Raw genomic sequence first — 22,387 nt, forward strand, 5'->3', positions numbered from 1 at the left:
AGGGAGAACAAAGCCTCGCATATATCACTCATTAACAGGATGCTCTCTGGGAAACTAGTGTAGTGTTACATACGAGTATGGATATTTGGAGTCCCCACTGCCTACAATAACCTCATTCAACTTACCTCATCATTGCCCTTATACGGTGTTGAACCCTTTCCCCCAGCTATGCTTATTCCAAGCCCTCCACCATCTCTTGTGAAGATGATTTCAACCTGAAAAATAACCAGGTCAAAATAATAATACCACACTATATAACATATTAATAACATGCTATTATATTTCCACATTATAAATATTCAACTGTATGATTTATTGTATTTGATTTATGTCAGTGATTATTTCCTGTTCTTCATGTTCAACAACAAACAAGATATTTGTATTTCCAGTTTTATAACAATTTTGAATGTTTTCTTTTGATTAAACAAATGGTTTTTTTCAGTAATACCTATTAATCATATAGACAAAATGAGTTAACTTCATGTTTCAAATCCCTGCTTAGTAATTGATGTTTGCTTGATTACTATTCACCCATCCAATTATCTAATCCAGAAATTGACTATTGACAGCCTGTATTACTATTTCTCTTCCTTTCATTGGGAACAATGTCAATGTGGTATAACAATACTGTGACATGTTTAGACTGCACCAGTGTGACACATAGGGTATTGGTTGGTATGGTAATAATACAAACAGTTGTGGAAACATCACACAATGAATTGGAAGCAAGCACATAACTTTTAGAACTTCAAACTGATCTTTGCCCTGCTATGCCTATCCATAATCCCACATGATCCATACATTCTTAACTTAACCGTAGTGAAGGACAAATTTAAACTATTTCAATAGAAAAAAGAAATGGTATGGCCTGAACTGATTTGCTAACATTGTGAGGGTGGACAGACATACAAACAAAAAGACAAACCTCACAGAATAATCTGACCATCAGTACTAATAATGGATAAATCAAGCAATAGTCTGCAACTTACATGACTCCGGTTTATAAGCTTGATTTCAAGTAGGAAAGAATTTGTAATCAAAATGATCGTAACTCATGCCATTTGTTTGAAAAAAAAAAGTTTTTTTGGAACTGGATGAAAGCGAAAGAAATCAAGGAAAAACAACAATCTCTAATGACAAGGATATGAAATCATGACATGAAGGATATAATAGGCTATTCCAGTTGAAATCCATGTACCCCCTATGGAAAGCATGACCTTAACCTCCCATTCAGGTAACCCCATTTGAAATTAAGGTCATGTCTTCCATAGGGGATACTTGGATTTCAAATGTAATAGCCCAATGAAAGCAAGCAGAGAACAAGGTCGTACATCAAACAACTTGTTTGAAATATGTGTGTATTCATCTGAGGGTCCTAAGGACATTTTGGATAAATTGGGAAGATGATGTAATGTAGATGAGGATGTACCACTATAACTTGAGGGGGTTACTTTACTGCTGGTGAAATGTATTATGGAAATGGAGAAGGCAGATTATCCAAAGTTATTCACATAAGGGTCATCTATTTTTATTTTACATTCAAACTAAAATTGGCAACAATTGACTTACACATACAAAAAAAATTTTCATCAATGTTCTTATGTTGATTTAAATAGTATCTATACTATCTTCTATTTGGTATTCAATTTGTTAATTAGTTATGCTTAGACTTAAATTCAGTTTCCAGTAATTATGTCCATTGTGGCCTGCCATACTTTCATCTACATTTTACAAATTCAGTTTTCAACAAAAGGTGTTATTTAATATTCCAAACAGTTGGCCATAATCTACATTCATTTTATGCATCAACTATCTTTAAGACAACATTTAGATTCAAGTTCTTATACCCTTCAGCGACAGTCTTTTAATTTGGATACTTTGCCTTAAAAACGATACTTATGGCATTATATTCTTAGCATTGACACTCAAAACTGTACAAATCATTGATGACGGTTCTACCAATTTTACAGCACATAAATATACACATGCTTGCATTTTTTTGGTGAGAGGACGATTACTCAAATTGAGCAGGGTAAAACAAAATAGCAAGTGAAGGGAAGGGTATGCAATGAAATGAAATGGCCTCATTAATATAAAACAAATCCATTCAGGAATAAAGCTACATTGCTTGTTTCCATGGTAACTTCGGATCTAATCATAGGAAATAAGTTTTAGGGTTAGCTTTTTGTCCCGTTTTCATTTTGTTCTGCCATACATTGAAATATCAATACAGTGCACCCATTATGTTTTGCAAATAAAACAATGACAAACTTATCACACGCACAGATCATGGACAGCCTACAGCTTAGGGCTAGGAATTGAAGTTGGGGTTTGTAATGGACAAATATACACTATTAGAGATTGAAATCAATTTTAGAGCAACATTTTGTTCTATTAAAAAAATCTAAACAGAGAGATCAAAATCTGAAATACAGTAAAGGAACACTTTGGTAAAATTTGGAAAAGGATGAATATTTTTGGGTAAACATGCAATAAATTTTGATTACAAAGAAGTAGCTATTTCTAATCCAAACTGCAATTGCTTGCCCATATGGAGAACACAGTCGTGCACATAACAGAACATCAAAGTTTGTTCACACGATACCTCCTCTTCAAAAGTTTCACCATACTTAAGGCGAGGCGCTTTAATTTTACGAGAGGCCTATTAGACTGCCAAGCAGGAAAACAAAATGCAAAAAAAAAAAATAACGGAAAAAAATCTTCAACTAGTCTTCTTGCATAAAAATTGTGAAGAAAAACATGCAAATTATTAGATATTGCTCATAAAATGAACCAGCATTGTTTGTTTTGCCTAGTTATGTAGAAATCAATGTTTTAAATACACTTCAATACTAACCGAGTTGAGTATTCTTCTAGAGTTTGTATGTGTTAAGTTAGCCACTTGTTATGCCCAGCAATGGTGAGTTCTCTCTATGTATAGGTCCTGCATACAACTGATTAACTTGACACTTATTAACCCCCTGAGCACTACCTGCCAATCTAACATTGCCACTGATTGGTCAATTACATGATATCTTCATTTTAATCACCAATCAGAATGGAGCTTTGCAAATAATTCACCCCAATTTTTTGCGTGGTGAAATTATTCTAACAATGTTGCTGATTGGTCCAATTGATAATGAAAACTTCTTTTGGCCAATCGGCAGGTAGTTATCATGAGGTTAAAACTCAAGAATACAACACAACTTGAATTTTATAGCCCTACTCATACCTTCATTTTGAAATCATACTGTTTGGTGAATCTAGTTCTAGAAAATAAACTTTGCGTTTTTGACATAATCAGTAATCCGGCTCTAAAATGGTTCATTATATGACTTGAATACTACAAATGACCATATTCTCAACCCCAGAGAGGGTAGTTCAATGTAGATATATGGTATATGTGAAATTTCCTGAAGAACTGTTACATATTTAGATCCGCAAGTGCGTTTCCCTATAAATAGTTACTTGAACAGTAGAGAATGAGGTCATTTGCAGAGATTGATTTAAAAAAGGCATCCAACTAAATCATGCATGTGCATTAGTTTTCAAAACAAGGTTTCAAAATCCAAAGTCTATTATAAAAAAAATAAATATGTGTAAGCAACAAAGAGTTAATTGTCAGGGTAACAATAAACCAGCCATTAAAATGAAATTTATTCCAAAAAGAAAAATAATAATTAATAGTTAAAATTTGTAAAATATTATTCTTCGATTCAAAGATGTATAATTTACTCTCTTCACCGATATGCTTCATTAGCAAGCGCTGACATTATTTAAAACTGTCATCCTTTTTGGTTAAGAGACAACGCTCACATTTTATATTGTACCAATTAAATATTGATGAGCATTATTTCTGAAACTATATTTGCACAGTTTACTTCATGTTTAAACTACAAGATTTGTGTTTATTAAGAGTGAGAGAAAAAGTGTGTATTTAAAGCGTGGTGTTTGTGAAGGGCTTTTTGGGTTGCCAATTACAAAATACAAAATTAATAAATAAATAATGAAAATACGTAAATTATCAGTGAGTATAAACAACAACCACTCGACTTCTGAAATCAAAATTGTGTCTTCATTACCAAAAAGAAAAATATCAATCATAACCAGCCAATGATAAAATCAAAATGAAATATTTGTTAAAAATTAAAACCACTGATGTAAAAATGAAATGAACATGTTGTGAAGTAGTGTTTTTCAGAACAGTACTGCTTAAGATTTTGTGATGACCTTTGACATGACCTCACCCTATCTATCCGGATGTTATCCTTAGGTGATTGCACCTGTTTTGTCTTTGCCAAGACCTGGCTCAGGAGGGCTGCGGTTGCTTCGTCAGGTTCAGAGTTCAGATTCACACGCTTATTTTTCAGGTAGTGGGGAGTGTCTCTTCTTTGAAGTTTCAGATCAGTTTTCTCAATGTGTTCAGCGTTTTCATCTTCAACACCAGGAGCAAAACCGGCGTGCCTCTCTCCTGACTCCTGAAATCAAAATGATTTGATCAGATAATTAATGGACCTGATAATCAATCAAATAAGTATTTTAACTTTTAATCCTCTGCCATATAGATGAGGTCGGAGTGACAATCATCCAGGAATTTGTTAGGGGGCAAGAATTTCTTTCTGGGGAGGCAAAAATCTGAAGATATGCCTAAAATTTGACATTTTGGGCTTAAAAAGTTGACTTTCTTTCCAGAGGTTGTATTTTGACTTGGGGTCGAGCCCAAGATGGGGTGTGAGGGTGGAGGGGGTAGGATTCACACATGCCTGATCTATAAAATTGCCAAAGCAATTAACCTACTACTTAATGGGTAAATTAATGACTGACGGAAGTAGTCTGATACTAATCAATGAGATATGCTGATTCTTCTACACTACTGTGCATCTCCTGCCCGAGATTGGGGAAAACAAGGGGCAGGTCATTATGCATTCAGTTATCGAATGCTTCTTTCATCCTCATTGGAAAAGAGCATTGGTCTTAATTCCAACCATAAGGCCAGCATATGAAATCACACTTTTTATTACTCGATATTCTAAAAGAAGCAACAATTGCGAAAATGTATAATTACACACACAAATACACCACACCCATACACACATTATTTGGCATCTAATGTACACACTCACAACACATACATCCTCTCAAGCTCAGATCAATTTTGTTTCTTACATCTTCATAATCTTCATTGTGGTTGTTGTGTGCTCCAGGCTCATGGGTAAACTGCACCATCTCTTGATCGACTGCTTGATGAGTTGGTATAACTTCCTCAAAGTGAACCTCCTCTGGTTTAGCCATTTCAATGTCCTCCTGTGGAGGCCAAACATCAGGTTTGTTGTCGTCTCTAGTAAGAGCTTCCTCCTCCTTATCAGCAGCAGCATCATCACGCTGCTGGGACTGCTGGGGGTCAAAGGTCAGGGCGTATGTTTGTTTGTTTGTGTTTTGACTTCTCCAGTGTTAGAGAACAGTGTGTGTGTTAGTGCTGTCAGTGAGTGGTGTTAATAATAATAGGTGAAACCACAAGTGCCAGTGTTTTATTAAAGCATGTGCTATATTAAGGTCAAATCACATAATTGGAATGATTTTATCAATCGACTTCCTAAGCCAAATTTTCGAATAATTTAGTGTGTTAGTGTGTTTTTAGTGATTCTTAGGACAAGGTCAATTTTGTTTTCTACATCTGAAAATTGATATAAATTTCTCTGAAAACTGTTGTTTGAGTTAAAGCGAATACTCTCTAAAAGTTCTAAATAGTTCAACAAATCAAAAAAATCAAGTTTCACTTTTTTTTTAAATAAAAAGAAAACAGAGCTATATTAAGTACACATGCTTATCTAAAAATTTCTATCGAAAAAAATTTGCCAGAGCATACATAGGGAGGAGGTAGCTGTAATAAGCGCATATCAATCAACGACAATATAAGTGCAATTTGAGACAAAGGGTGTGATATGAATGCACAAAGCAATTCAATATATAACATATGTAAACACACAACAACTTGCATCAATCATAATGCACTGAAATACATGCTATTATACATATAACATCAATACTCAATTAATATAATATTAGTACTGGAAAGTTGACATCGAAATGGAAGATCAAACAAAAAAATTAAATGCAATGTAACGAATGTAGGCAATTAATCTGGGACTGATAAAATCAAATCAAATCAAATTCAAGGGCAAATTATGAACAACACATCAAATAAAAGTTGGAAGGTGTCAGATGAGTGTTGTTAGGTAGGGGAAATACAAGAGACGAAAGGAAGGGAAAATAGAAACACTTATTACTGATAATGTGGGATGTGAATGAACAGTAGAGGGCGCTCTTTTTTAACAGGTGTCGCTGGTGTACAAATTGTTTGGTTCTACATGGACAAGGACATAAGAAGATACGGAAATGTATGATGAATCAAGAGTAATCAAAAAGAGAGATAAGGTTGATACCAAACGATGATGTTATTGATGAACATGAATTAATGACATGTTTACAAAATGTTTTGATATTAAAGAACTTAAACAATCATTAAATGGCTATAGAACAAGAGAAATTAAAATTAGTTTTGTATGATTATAGTTCAGCATTAAAATGATACTTGTCTGATTATAATAGGTATCTGACAAAAATATGTTGCAATACAAAAAAAAAAAGAGGGTTAATGGACAAAATTGGAATAAAAGTGGAAAATAAAAGGACTTGACGAACCAGTAAAAGAATGAACATTCGTAAAGAATAACAATCCAAACCCAATTTGTGGGGTTTTTTAAAGACAAAAACAACTTACAATAAAATATGGAGAATCTAGAAAGATTTGTCGCTATTAAGGGAAAAAAGTAGAAATTTAAAGTGTTAATATGTGGGTGTACTAAAATAAATGTTTTTGCTTCACTTCAATATCAAGTTTGTGTATGACACATTGAAACACTAAAAACTGTGGGACAAAACACAGGTGAATAGTGACAGAAGTATCAATTAATATTTAAATGTTTGTCTATTAATTGAAACTGGAATTTGGCATGAGAATCGAAAGATCAACAATAATTCTGACTCCAGATTTTGAAAAAAGACACTTCTCAAAAAAAATTGAATCTGAGTGTCTGTAATTATATTGATTTTTTTACAAATTATTATATTTTATAGTAACTTTATTTATGAAAATGTGAAAGGAAGAAATGTGACCGTTGGTGAGAAAAAAAAGTGTGGAACTGAAAATAAAACCAGGTTAAACTTAGCACTCACATCATGCGTGGAGGTGACCAGGGCCTCGTTTTCAACATCCTTCTTCTGATACTTGGGGTGACGTAGTTTCAGCTCCTTAGGGTGCGGCGTATCTTGCCTCTTAAAATTCGTCTAAACAATGGATAGGGTACGGTAAGAATTGCAGCACGAAACAAACGGGAGATAAATGAAAAACAGAAAACAATAATTGGCAGGGAAAGGATAAGAGTAAAGATAGGGAGTTGAAGAAGGGAAGAACATTCTTAGGAAAAGAACAAAATATTGAACTTTCTGGAGATGTAGGAATCATCATTATAGTCTCAGAGTAAAGAGCACTTTTTTTTGCAGAAGGGTGAGGGGTACAGGTTTGTGTGCATTGAGCGCATTATCATTCATAAGTGACAACATTGCACTGTTGAGCTAAGCGAGCTGTAAGTCAAAATAACGTTCATCTTCATCTCACCTACATTGTATAGATAGAGTTTTGATTACATTGCCTGTAGACAGATTTTAAATGCTGATTTTAGAACAACCAAATCTTGCCCAGCCTAAACTCAACTCATAAAATTTGAAAGCTAGATGGCTCAAGTAATAGAACACCCACTTGGTTCAGCAGTTTGAATTTTGCACAAAATACATCTCTTCCTTGCCTTCTACTGAAAATAATATGAAACACTGGATAATATTTGGCCTATTTTCACGTCACTTCTGATATTTATGTTCTCTCTTTCATGATTTTTTTTATGCCGCAACTCATTACAATTAATTTGTGTGAGATAAGTTTTGGATCTTGATAATGAATTGCTATTTTTCCAACACCTATCCTTATCCATTTCCCAAATTTCCACTTCAAAAAATAATAATTAAAAAATAACACTAACATGAAATATCTGAAATGTGTATGACTAAAAAATGCACAAATGGATTCAAATAACCATACAATGTAGGTGGAATCAAACAGGACATCAACATGCTTTTGAAAATATTTATCAAATCTACTATGGTTCAATCAACTATGTAAAATAAAGGAAGAAAAACATAATAGATACAAGAAAATATGGCATTTGATTTAAAGTCAGCATTAAATGGTACCAAACAGGTAATGATTTACTTACAAGGGCGTGACAAGTTGAGACCAATAAAGAACATCAAACAGCAGGAACTTTATACCCTTTCATATAGGACAGGAACTTCATACCCTTTCATATAGGACAGGAACTTCATACCCTTTCATATAACTTGAAAAGGGTCTAAGGGTGACACCTAAAGAGTAGTTGCAAAGCAACAGATACGGCACTGTTTTATGCACGTTTAATAATTCCCACATCCGTCTTGATGGAAATTAATATGGGATGATCCTTTTAAACGAGTAGTTTCTGTGAACATATTTTCATTGTTTCACTGTTGTTTAGTGTAATTTTCAAATTTTAAGTAGTTTTCGTAATGATTCAGAGTAGTGTACCATGTGACATGCAATCATATTAGACTGACTGCCCTTACAAAACAAAAATCAGGATTTCCCATGTGTCATGCACAGTCATGTTGTGCATGCGCTCGGAGCACACAATACCGCAGCCACTTCACAGAATCTTGAACAATTAATGAACGAGAAATATATAGGCTACACTTGCAACAACTTCCAAGACCAAAAGTGAGTGGGTAAGACACATACACTCTTGCAGACTGGACCTCGAGGTCCAGCAAAAACCCTGCAAATCTTACAGGCAATCTGTCAAGGAATTAAAATATCAAACTCACAGTTCTTTATGACTTTGGTGTTCTTGAGATATGGTAAAGAAAAGCTTTTTCCATCATCAAAAAGCACAAGACATATATTGAATTTAATTCCCTAGAATCTTCAAAATAAGATTCCAGTTTCCTGTTTGTTGTCATCAGCACCGCCAACAACCAAACATGCCATAAGTAACCTAATGCACATAGAAATGCCTTTTTGGTTACACCAACACCTTTCAACAGTGTAAACTTTTAACAGCATTCGTTCTAACTTCCCACAGAGTAAACCTATCTCTTAAGAAAACAGGGACACCTTGATGTCTAACTTATTTTGTCTCAAAGAGGATACCCTTGATGTTCTTGATATTGGTCTCACCAACTTGTAACCCTGGTATTATTATTTCTCGTATTTCTAGTATTGAAGCATTGGAAACAAGCCAACTTATGACCTATATACTACACTGAATGATTCACCTGCCTGCAGTCAACATTACCAATCATCAATATAATTCAACTTGGCATTTCTTGTTTTGTGATGGATGGGACAGAAAATCTACCCAATTTGACACCTCCATTCACAAATAAAGGTGGTTATTTTGGAATCTAAAGAAAAACACAGGTAAAGAAAGCAAAGGGGAATGCTGAAGAAAGAACATTGTGACACAAGCTGATCAACTCAGACTGAAGTCAGAAATCTTTCTAATTTGGCTATTACCATTACTAACTTGCTCGGTACCTAATACGGTTACTGATGATGAAATCTATAAATTCTTGGCATACTTGGTTACAAAGTTACAAACTTTTTATTGCTGACTCTGGTCTGATTGGATCATATCGTGTCACATATGTAATCTAGCAAACTCTCCAACTGATATCACTAATGCAGAAAATATTGCATATGCACAGCATCAAATAAATCATTTCTTCTAATTTGTCCTTTTGTGCTCTAATTTGTCTCTTTTTGCAAAACATAGGTGTACATCTGCCTTTCACCACTACCATAACAAGATTGAGCAAAACAGGATGAATTAATCTAAGGCCAATAAGGACATCGATAATTTGCCAAGGACTGAACCAGAAAATGGCTGAGGTACACTTTTTCAGTCTCCATGAATGACAAATCAAGATGGTGGATTAATCATAGTGTTACACACTGGGCTATTTGCTGTCTGGACTCTAAGTCTAATCTTTTGGGTATGTATCAACAACAGCATTTTAATATCTCAAAGCAAAGAAATAAACCAATTCATGGACACATTGACATTTAGTTAGGAGCTTATTCACCAAACCCAACAGACAATATAGGGGTTGCACTTGATCTTGACAAGTTAACTCGTGAGCAGATGATTCATAATTTTCCTACACATACTTCAGGGACTAGCTTATTTTCTTCAAAGGTCTAATTCTTAAACGAATCAAAGTTGAGCTTTAAATAAATCAACCAATGCTCACAAGACTGGAGGTGAGTAATGGAGAGTGAAAGGCAGGCAGGTAGGTAACAACAGTGCTAGTAGCATACTCATCAACGTCAAATTAATCTCTCAGATGAAAATATAGCACTATTTTCAAGCTCTGTCGCTCAAGTATACTACCCAGGCAGTATAGCCTAGTAGCATACTAACCAGGCAGAACTTGGTCCAGCCCTTTTGAGGCTTGTATCATGCTTGTGCAATTCTGCTAGGGCCACAGATTGAAACTGGTGAAAATCTGTAACACACAGGTGGTGAGACAAACATATGTTTCTCATGAAGACACTAAAGGACAAGGTCTGCCATATATCAAAATAATATACTAAAACCACAATATATTTGCATTCTACAAAAGAGACTATGAAGAATAAAAGCATGTGCACAGGTGCAGTTATGCATACTGTTTTCTCATCGTCCTCTTCGTCTTCGTCGCCCTCGTTAGCAAATTTGATAGACTTGTCCCTGGGTCTGTCTAGCCACGGCTGCATATCTTCATCTTCATCATCATCCATGCTGCCTCGGAGCATGTTTTCTATGAATGAGAGAAACAATTGATAACGGATAAGCAAAAAGATGGCATTGTGCTGTTACTATATTAATTTATCTATTGTCACAGCTCATAAAATTTTGATTGCACATGCCTCAAAAATATACGATGCAAGTTACTAAAAATATTGAAAAATCTTTTATTAGATAGAATATGATTCACTATAGTTTTCTTCAGTGGTCTGCCTATTTGGCGCTGTTTATAGCGTAAACATGGAAGTGGGGTTCTGATTGGCTAATTGAATCATGTCTTCATCACATCGGTACCTCATTTGCCGATCAAGCCGTGTAGCAAAGCACAACCTAGTTCTTTTTTACTCGATAATCAGGAAGCAAAGTCAGACACCGCTGAGGAACCTTGCCGAATAATATAAAATGATTTACGAACAGCACACTTCTTAAGTAATATGGATTTACTACAGGGACCCTTCGTAAGGTTATGACTAGTGAAAGGGTATTCCAACTTGTGAACGGTAACATAGTACATGAGTAATGAAGGGTGAAAAGTTGAGTGAAATACACTCCTGATCTACACCCCAATGTGTATCTTTTGTTGTGAATTTAAAACACAAGCAATTGTGACAAGCTATGTGACTGGGAGTCAGACGGGAAATGGCAATCCATTCAAATTCTTCCTCAAGTTGGATTGTGCGGTACATTATAGAGTGGTTTTGAAAACAAGTTCAACTCCAACTGACCATACAAGCATCTTATCCAAACTCCTTTCACAGCACATTTCAGTAACTAAACCATCTCGTGAGCTTCATAATAGGTTTAGGGGATTTAACTTTTATGCAGATTTTTATCAGATGGGACCTAATAGTAAGGCCTGCTTTAAGTCAAATGGATGCTAAGTCCCTGCTTACACACGCTGCATACACAGAATGAATAGTTTTATGTCAGAGGTCAAGCTTATGGGAGGCATATGAGAAAGGAATGATAACAAAGCTATATCATCAAATATGCCGGCTCAGTGAGTGACACAAATATTGCCACTGATCAAACGCCAGTACCAAATAATTAAGCATAGCCAATTCCATTTGCAAAGCACACTCCCTCTGTGGAAGATGTTTCTTCAATCTTCCACAGGGAGAGTGTTTTTCAAATAGAACAGCCCATTTGGGGATTACAAATAATCTTACCCATGCTCTCTGTAGGTGCTCTTTGTGGTAATAAGAAACATGTGAGCACTTTCAAGCTTTGTGGTCCAACTTCATCAGTCTGGAAACTCAGCATAGGTTGTGACTAGAAGAGACAAAAAAGGAATACAAAATGATTAATTTATCACACTATTTACCACACTTTAGATTACATTTTTCACAAAAGTACTAGTCAACTATTTAACAAAACTTAACACCATATACAACCTAATTAGGCTCTTTCCCCAATGCCCCCGCAGAACTGAGAACTTTCTATCTTAGTTGGTTTCATTGTATTTTTTATTGACATTGGGTCAGAAAACACAAAATGAAATCATAGATACTTGTTGCAATGGTTGCAATATTGATTCTACTTCTTTATATAATGTATTTATTAGTTTGCATGGTCAAACTTGCCTTTACAAAGTTTTTCTAGTCCTAAGATGAAAACATCTAATGAAGCGCTGGTCTATTCCATTTGAAACCCATGCTCCTCATGTGGAAGATTTATCTAGTCTCCCAAAGGAGGAGTATGTGTTTCAAATAGAATAGACAATTGGGTAATTTCCATTTGAATTACTCACTCAAGTTGTGGAAGATATAGGTAAAGCTACATACAGGGGGAGTATGGGATTCAAAATAATTAACCACAGCCAATTCCATTTGAAAAACATACTTCCTCTGTGGAAGAATTTTTTAATCTTCCACAGCGGTATGTCAGACTTTAAATGGAGTAGTTTCAAATAGAATAGACAATTGGGTAATTTTCATTTGAAATACTTGCACCAGTTGTGGAAAATATAGGTAAAGCTACATGTACATACAGGGGGAGTATGGGATTCAAAATAATTAACCACAGCCAATTCCATTTTAAAAACATACTCCCTCTGTGGAAGACATTTCTTAAATCTTCCACAGCGGTATGTCAGACTGGAGTAGTTTCAAATAGAATAGACAATTGGGTAATTTCCATTTGAAATACTCGCACCAGTTGTGGAAGATATAGGTAAAACTACATACAGGGAGAGTATGAGATTCAAAATAATTAACCACAGCCAATTCCATTTGAAAAACATACTCCCTCTGTGGAAGGCTTTTCTTAAATCTTCCACAGCGGTATGTCAGACTTTAAATGGAGTAGATTCAAATAGACTAGACAATTGGGTAATTTCCATTTGAAATACTCGCACCAGTTGTGAAGTATAGGTAAAACTATACAGGGAGAGTATGGGATTCAAAATAATTAACCACAGCCAAATCCATTTGAAAAACATACTCCCTCTGTGGAAGACAATTCTTTAATCTTCCACAGCGGTATGGCAGACTTCAGCTCATTGCAGATACAACAGTGGGTGAACAGAGTTCAGTGTACATAAGGACACAACAAAACATGAAGCATAACAATTGTCTTTTCAATTTCAGAATGATTACAGGTGGTAACACATTGCATCGTTGGGCAGGAAAAACCTCTGATGTGTCATTGGCCCCTGAACACATTTAAAGCAAAACCTCCTATGTAACCGGTTGGCAGTTACGTTTTAAACATGTTCAGGGGCCACAAACACATACAAGGTTTTTCCTGCCTAACAATGATTGATAAATGTTAGTACAAACCCTTGATGGTCAGTGTGCACGTCTTGCTTTAGCATATGACCATATACTTCTCACCACACACATATTAAAACCCTTTCCCATTTATTATTGACTATTTCCAAATTGGCTTATTGTTTGACAGCTTTCCTGTGTGTTAACCTGTCACTATTAATTTATTTTATAGTATTGGATTCACATAACGTATGTATAGTAAACTCGTAATTATTTACATATCTGTTGTGTTTTCTTTCATAATCATTTTCCCTGATATAAATCCTTTCCCTTTTATTACTGACCATTTCCAAATTGGCTTATTGTTTGACAGCTTTCCTGTCACTTTTAATTTATTTTATTACACAGTTAGTATTGGACTCGCATAACAAACTCGCTATTATTTAAATGATATCCAGCAGATACGTTCAGACGGTCATTGATAACTTGTTGATAACGTTGTAACTTCAAGATACTGACTGCAGTTGTCTAGTTATGCCAGTGTTATCATGTCTGGGACATATAAACCCTGTGCACATAGGTTATGAGCAAGTATCACAAGAGGCTTATGATCAAGCTGCTAGATGATGCATTAGTCATTGAAAGTTCCACAATGTTGAACATGGAATCAAGTCAATTGAAACTATTTAATGGGTAAATTGTTTAAGTTGTAGTTAAGTGTGACCTCAAATGTATATTAACAGAGGACAAAAGCGAGTAAAAGTGCTCTATAGCGAGCATTGCGATGGGCACCAAAACCAGCAATGTTTATACATCAAACATGCTTTGATCGCTATTTATTTTCCCGAAGTCGCAGTATACGGTACAGGTCATTCTACACTTCCAATTGTTATCAATGAATGAGCTGCTGAAGTCACCACGTGGACGCTCGTCGTTCATAAGATGATTTAAAAGTTATAATCGATGGGAAGGTACCATCTGACCGTCACTATTGTGTTTTATTTTATAACCATTTTCACTTGAGACAAATAACCGAGGAATATAAAAATAGTAAAAATTAACATTTTAAAGTTGCCAATAGTAAAAACTCCCTTGTTTGGTTACAATTGTAGTATTGAGGAGTAACAAAGCAGAAGCAGAAATTAACATTTTAAAGTTGCCTTCATACAATTCAAATCACACACACAATTCATGTGTTATATTTCCCCCTGTTTTATTTGCAGGAATAGTAGACCACTGAAGTCACATATGGAACTCAACACACACAAAAAACGCCAACATTTTTCTAGATTGGAATAAGTACTTGCCAAACCTTTACAGCAGTTTAGTTGACCTTTATACAAGATAAACCTTCCATGCAATGGACATATCAAGTAGTGTCACACACCTAGATCTATCAAATCAACAAACTTTTCCTCCTATTTCACAATGATTTATACCCCGCAGGACCTTTTCCCCTGTGCCAATGTTATATTAGTCATAAAACTGACACATTTTGCAAGAGATGCCACTCAGCTATCAATCTTTTCACACACACAGAGCAATACACACACCCAAACATTGATGTAAACCTGGCTCAAAGAATTTATCATTTTCAAAATCTATCAAACTGTTTCCTTGCTATTCACAACAGTGAAGTCAAAGGGTAAATGATGCTTAACCCAGTCCATGACAACTTTGCAAACTCTACATTATTTACAGAATATCACATTGGCTTACTTTAAATGCATAGTGCAATATCACTATAGTTCGATCAGCTCGTAATCGGCAGGCCTTATAACATCACAGATTAATATATTTTATTTGGAGCAATGTCTTGTGACATCTTGCCAGAAGCATCACAAATTATTAATTTCAATACTTTGACTACTTTCTTTAACACACACAATATAGACTAGACAGGTCAACTATATCACTAATGTTGGTTTACTTTTCAGCGTAGTGGTAAAAGCCTAACAATTCCCATCAATTACGAGCTGATCAAATTATAGAGTTCATTTTTTAATTTTTGGTATGATTAAAACCAATTGCCCCTACTAGATTGTATCAAACTTTGCCAAGAAGGTAAAGGTAAATTTACTAGATGTGCTTGTGACCACATCTGCTAAGGTGTACAGACATGCAAATATTATTCAATACCAACTGAACACATTGATGGGACAGCAGTATTAGCTGATTGTGTTAAGAAAACACCCTGATCAAGTTCATGGACTTCCAGTAACATTTCCAGCTTTACATGCCCAAACAAGTCTAAAACCTAATTTTATTGTGGAATGAAGAAACAAACTCACAAACCTTAGTGTACCCGTTTCACAAACATCCTGTACTCTGTTATAAATGGCTTCAATGAATTTGACTAATGTATGGAGGGATAACAGATATTCTAAAATACCCAACAGCCAACACCTGTCATAAATGTATTCCTACTATCCTAGCATAGAAACAAAATGTCCTACAATCACTTCCGAGTAATTTCACACAAAGGACAATGTTCGTAGTTAATACTGGCACAGGACACATACACAGATTGGCACAGGAAACTTAATAATAGGCAGAAGACATTCACTAAGAATGTTAAAACGCCTACTTCTACAGTGCGTGAGTGTGTGTGATGTAGGCGTCACATGGCTAGATTTCATATTACAGATTTACCCATTAAATAGTTTCAATTGACTTGATTCCATGTTCAACATTGTGGAACTTTCAATGACTAATGCATCATCTAGCAGCTTGATCATAAGCCTCTTGTGATACTTGCTCATAACCTATGTGCACAGGGTTTACATGTCCCAGACACGATAACACTGGCATAACTAGACTTACGCAATTGAGGGGGCAGCAATGGGGATCCTCCATTGAAGCATGTACAAAAACGGCTATGTGATTTGTGGGGAAAGCAGGGGGAAGAGGGCAAAGCGGAGGGATGGGAGCAAGGGTTCCAATCAGGAGGGTTCACCCCCTGCACAGTAACAAATGTTTGTTTACAACTTCCTGCGAGTCACTGGTGAACATTTCAGAATTCTTTTTCAGGTACTTCAGTTATATCGGCCTACTATCAAGGTCATAGTCATACATTCTCTTCTACATTGCTGGAAAGCACTAGAAATAAAATAAACGGAATTTTACAATAATTGTGCAAAGAGGCTAATTGATGAATTGATGAATACTTTCCAATGAAAACTGACAGATTCTTAAAAAGTGTTACACAGCTGATGACAAGGAAAAGGTTGATTTATTTGTTAGTCATGTTGCAAGTTGAGCAAATTTCCTACTTATACCAATTAAATATTGTTTTAATAATTACTTGAAGTGCAAACACTGTTCAAGTTTAATTACATGTTAGGTAACAAACACACAACACACATACTATAATCAAATGCAGTAAACCTTTGACGAGTGCGTACTACTGAGATGTTGCAAAGTCACAGCTAACAACGCGTACGGCGCAAAGTTCATTCATCGGCAACAGCAGATCGCCTCAGCAGCCAATCAGAGACAAGTGCGTTTCAACGCAGTAAATACGCGATGTACACTTAAAATACACTCTCGTCAAAGGTTTACTGCATTTGATTATATGTGCTCTTCTTCTTGTAGAATACTGGCCAACATCCCTATCGTGCTATGACATTGTTTGGAAGTCCAATTTAGCAAAGAGCTTCTTATTTGTGAGAGATTGCATGATAATATGAGCCATATGTTCTCATTTCCAGTAGCACAGCAACACCATCCATTCATTTGTGCTAAAATAGATCCAAATTTCACTTCGTAATGTAGAGCAAGAGCTTTTGTATCCCATACATGCAGATGTCATTTTACAAGTATACAAGCTTATCGGGGTCAATGAACTGTACCCTTGTAGATTGCGTTGTTTGGGATCTAAGTGCGAACATATGAGGTTGACACACTCTAATCCAATATGACTTGTGTTCCTCACTTTGAAACATTATTGAATCCTTCAATCTCCTCACCAAAACCAAAAAATGCCTCCAGCTTCATTTTATTAATTTGTACTCACTGCCCACACATTGCTGAACATCCAAATTTGCCCTGTGGCAATTTGGATGTACACAACTCAACCAGTGGCAAAATTAAACAGGTTTTGTTCACAAAGTAGGGCAATAAATATGTCCAATTAGTATGCCCTCCAAGTAGTGTCAAGAAAATAGGAACTTCACTTCAAGCTAATAAGAGGCAATACCGTTTGGCCTAAGGTGTTACACAACATTATCAATTCATGTCATGACAGAGTCTTCCAAATGTTAAATAAATACACAAGCTTTATAAAGTGCCATTATTGGACACAAGCTGATATGATAAGGAAGAAGCCGTGGAATAAATAAAAAAAGAGCACAAGAAACCTCAGCGACTAGGAATAAGACTAGTAGGTTTTAAGGAGACTCCTGAAAGAATTGATGGAGCTACCGTTCCTAATGGCAATAGGAAGTTGATTAAAAAAGGCGGAAGGGCAGCAATAGAGAAAAGCCCTGTTTCCAGTATGCTAGCGAATTCTTGCAATGATAAGGGAGTTCTAAGCAGCTGAACGGAGAGAGTATGAGGAATTCAGGGAGGGGGAAAAAGAATACAACAACCGACTAGGAATTAGAAGAAGTGGTTGGTTTTGAGAAGACTCCTGAAGAATTGATGGAGTGAGTGTTCCTGATGGCAATAGGAAGTTGATTCCAAAAGGCAGAGGGGCAGTGATAGAGAAAAGCTGTGAAACCAGTATGCTTGAGAGTTCTTGCGATGACGAGGGAGTTTTCAGCAGCTTAACAGAGGGAGTATAAGGAATTCAGGGAGGAAAGTTTATACTTGACTGTGTAAAATGATGCATTACTACTCTCTCTACTTTAAATTTCATGTAACAGCACTTTTCATAGATTGTAATAAACCGATATATATTAGTGCGGATGTTTGCAACATCAACTCCTTGATAGAGACAGGTGTAATTACTGTATACTCAACATGTCTTCATAGGTAATCAAACATACTGCTACAAGCTGAATATATTACCAAACCAAACACTCATCAGTATAAACATACTGAATGTCAACCAATGACGCCTTAGGATGTGACCTGATTTCAATCCAACATGCTTTATAGTCACATACCATCACACTATCATATTCCATGGTATTTATATGCCTCAACTTGTAACTTGCGCCATGTTTTTTCATCACAGTAGCAGGAAGTGTACAACGAAGTACAGTCATTTTTGTTGTTGAAATGTGTCAACAAGTCTGTTATTTCTTCACAATACACATCCTTCGTTATTTATGTTAGTTTGTATCAAATTTTAACTGAAAATACTTACTTGGTTTTCTGACAGCCATAGAGCTTTGAGATTACAGTTAGCCAATTGGATAGGTAGCCAATCCAATCGGTTGCCTGATACATCTAGCACGTGCAGGTCTCGTAGGTGGCCGATTTCAGGCGGTAGCCGTGTCAGTCTGTTTTCTCGCAGTGAAAGCACGCCAAGTTTTGTGCATTTGCCAATCTGTAGGAGATACATAACACATAAAATGTATTAGTGGAATTGAATGAAGTACACTTGTTCATTCTGTGTTTTGGATCAACATTGATTTTACTAATGGGTAACAACATTTATTTTGCTAATGTAACAACATTTTAACTCTGGCAATCAATCAGTATTTCATGTTATCTTTGTTGAACCACTTTATATAATTAGTCATCAGCATCATCCTTTAGCTGTAGAGGAGAAAATCACAATTTGTGTTCCAATTGGTAGATCTGTAAAATTTGTCAAATTGCATAGAACACCATTATCAATCAATCAATCAATCAGTGAAGTAACCAAGAGTGCAATCAGTCTAATATAGATAAAACACTGCTTTTTGTTCTCTTTACAATCACATTCTATTATCTTTTGATTATGATGCCACATGGACTATTCTGCTGCAACAAGGAACATATTTCTGCATCATTAGTCTATAAGCAACGTTCTCATTCTGACCTTAATTATGTTAATTCAGTTGCCAAAGAAATGTCAAAACCTTCCACAGAATGTTGGCAAACAGTACAACCATTTCCAGTTTCTCAACTTGTAAAACATATTGGCACAAACCTAGTGAAACAAATTTTATTTCCCTCTTTCTAAACCCCCAGGGTTAAAATTATCCAAGAATAGTGCTCAACTACCTTGCCATACTTCCCGTTAATACATGCATCACTATTTCCCAAGCAAGCCATTCAACTGAACATGGGTTGTATTTTTTTAATCATTACATGTATTTACACACTTCACTCTCTACCTGCATTTTAAACATATTTGTGCAAACTAACGATAATAACCAATGAAAATAGAATTAACTTCTCTCAAATTGTTTTCATGGCTAAATACTAGACTACACTAATTAATACATACAAGTAGGTTTGCTTGCATAGCAAAAATTGGAGCAATTTTAAGAGTACTGATCACCATGCAAATTATAATCCTAGCTACACATAACCCTAATCTGAATATCGCAATCCCTTATTCACTGGCGTAGTGCACATTAGAATATGATCGTTGCTAGGTCAATTGGCTCAAGCTTTCTTTACGAACCACTGATCGAAATGATCACAACACAAAGCCTATGGCATATCACAATTCAGAACAGGTGTATGAGTCCAGGCTTGAACCAGTAACCAATGGTTACTAATGTGTACTACAGCAGCTAATTCTTAATCTATGGTTCTAACCTTCATCCTAATTTCTTGGGGTGCCATTCAGGGCTATAATATTCTATGAAATCATTCTTACTAAGATTCTTGTAAACAAATTTGCATAAAATCCAACATTGGGTGAGAATCTCACAAAACTAATACTGCAAGAATCAAGTTTGATTCTTGCACTGTGCAACAAAATCTACCCCTGAACATCTCTCATCCAGCTCATGTAATCTGTGATAAATTTTATAACGGTGTGCAAAGCAGGATCTGCGATGTTTATAAAAGTTAAGACTAATATTTCTGATGAAATAAGCAGGCAAATGTTCCCGGATGATTCATGAATAAAACTCTTGCCTGTATAAACAGAGTGACATAGCAAATATACAAGAAGAGATTTGAAAACATCAAAACAAGTGGGTTACCTGACTGTCTACAAGATGACATGGATTTAGGGCACACTGTGAGGCAGTAGTTAGAATATAATTTACACATCGGGCTATTCCAGTTGAAATCCATACACTCCATATGGAAGACATGACCTTAATCTTCCACAGGGAGTGACTCCAGTTGAAATCTACACCCCCTGTGTGGGAGATTATTGTTATGTCTTCCATAGGGGGTATATGAATTTCAAGTGGACTAGCCAATTTTGCATGTTTTATAAGGATGAGGGTATCAGGTAAAACCATACAGAAAATATATTACATTGAGATGTCTTGGTTTTTGACAAGTGATTGCATTATTATGTTTACGTCACATATAACAATAACAGTTTCATCATTTTGTTTAACCTTTCAACTTTCACTTTCGCTTAGTTGAATGTAACATTTGACAATTCATAATTCTTGTCAATAGATGATTCTGAAGGACAGCTTAAAATCATGACAATCATGCTGTGGGATTCTGGAGCATTTTACACTATTTTCATGTCACTAATAATGCATAATATTTTGATTGTATTCTAAGTATCGTAAAATCAATATTAAAAAAATTCCATGTTCTTTATATGGTTGATAAAACAAGTTGAAACAACAGATTTACAAATTGGTGGTGATCACGAAAGCCTTCTTATCTGTGTTTCTGAACCCACATTTGTCTACTCTATAACAACCAGCCATCCACTCTGAAAAAGAGCAAGTCAGATGTTTCAGGGAATGCGATTCGAACCATTGTATAAAAGTGTGGCTCAAACTCCTCCAGGATGTAAATCTTGGTCAACTATCTGGCTCCTTATTTGGAAGATCCTTACAAGCCGACGACGGATGTCGGCTTGTTCTGTCTCTTCTTAATTCTTCTTCTTTCTTTCTTCTTTCTTTCTTCTGGCAACCAATCAACTGCATCTAGCTTCGCAAAGGATTGACAGATTTCAACCAAAGTTGACCCAAATGACCACTGGGCTAGGCCAAACCTTCCATTTGACTTTGACCTCGCTGTGACCTTTGACCTAGCTATAATGGTCAAAAATGTGATTTCACAAAAATGCTACTCCTTCCACAAATTTCATGCAATGATCATGTGACTCATGCATATGAATCAACATGTGGCAGTGCTTAAAACTTCCTAAAAAGAATTGAGGTCAAAGGTCATTAAGGGGTCATTTCCGGTCTGAAAGCTAAAAATATTCAAAAAATCACTGTCTTTACAAAATATATAGCAGAGAGTCGCCATTAGCACACATGCATTGCTACTAGCCAGGGTCTTTAGGATGCCTACAGGTTTGGGGTCAAAGGTCATTAAGGGGTTACTTCCGGTCAAAAACCAAAAATGTTCAAAAAATTTTATCTCAAAATGTAAACAGACCAGAATAATATAAGCAACATACATGAATTAGTGTTCCCTGATGTCTGCATGGTATTTTTATTTTGGGGGTCAAAGGTCATTAAGGGGTCACTTCCTGTTTTTAGCTGAATAACTTCAAGAATTTTTATCTCAAGAACTGAACATGTTAGAATTTTTAAATTAAAATTGGAACAATGCATTTTGTCGGTGTACATAAGGTTTTTTTTTACATTGAGGTCAAAGGTCATTAAAGGGGTCAAAAGGTCAATCAAAAATTTTCAAAAAATCAAA

At 35.5% G+C, this 22,387-nt stretch overlaps 1 protein-coding gene across 1 annotated transcript in view; it reads right to left on the reverse strand.

The window, feature by feature from the left end:
- Nucleotides 1-22,387, reverse strand: part of LOC140151417 (uncharacterized) — a 215,047-nt gene that overhangs the window by 83,505 nt on the left and 109,155 nt on the right. Inside the window, 8 exon segments of the mRNA XM_072173749.1 lie at nt 126-215; nt 4,248-4,478; nt 5,167-5,391; nt 6,782-6,814; nt 7,237-7,347; nt 10,820-10,950; nt 12,107-12,209; nt 18,960-19,142. Coding sequence (XP_072029850.1) covers nt 126-215; nt 4,248-4,478; nt 5,167-5,391; nt 6,782-6,814; nt 7,237-7,347; nt 10,820-10,950; nt 12,107-12,209; nt 18,960-19,142 — 1,107 coding nt within the window.

The sequence above is a fragment of the Amphiura filiformis genome, chromosome 4 (assembly GCF_039555335.1).
Source record: "Amphiura filiformis chromosome 4, Afil_fr2py, whole genome shotgun sequence".
Classification (NCBI taxonomy): Eukaryota; Metazoa; Echinodermata; class Ophiuroidea; order Amphilepidida; family Amphiuridae; genus Amphiura; species Amphiura filiformis.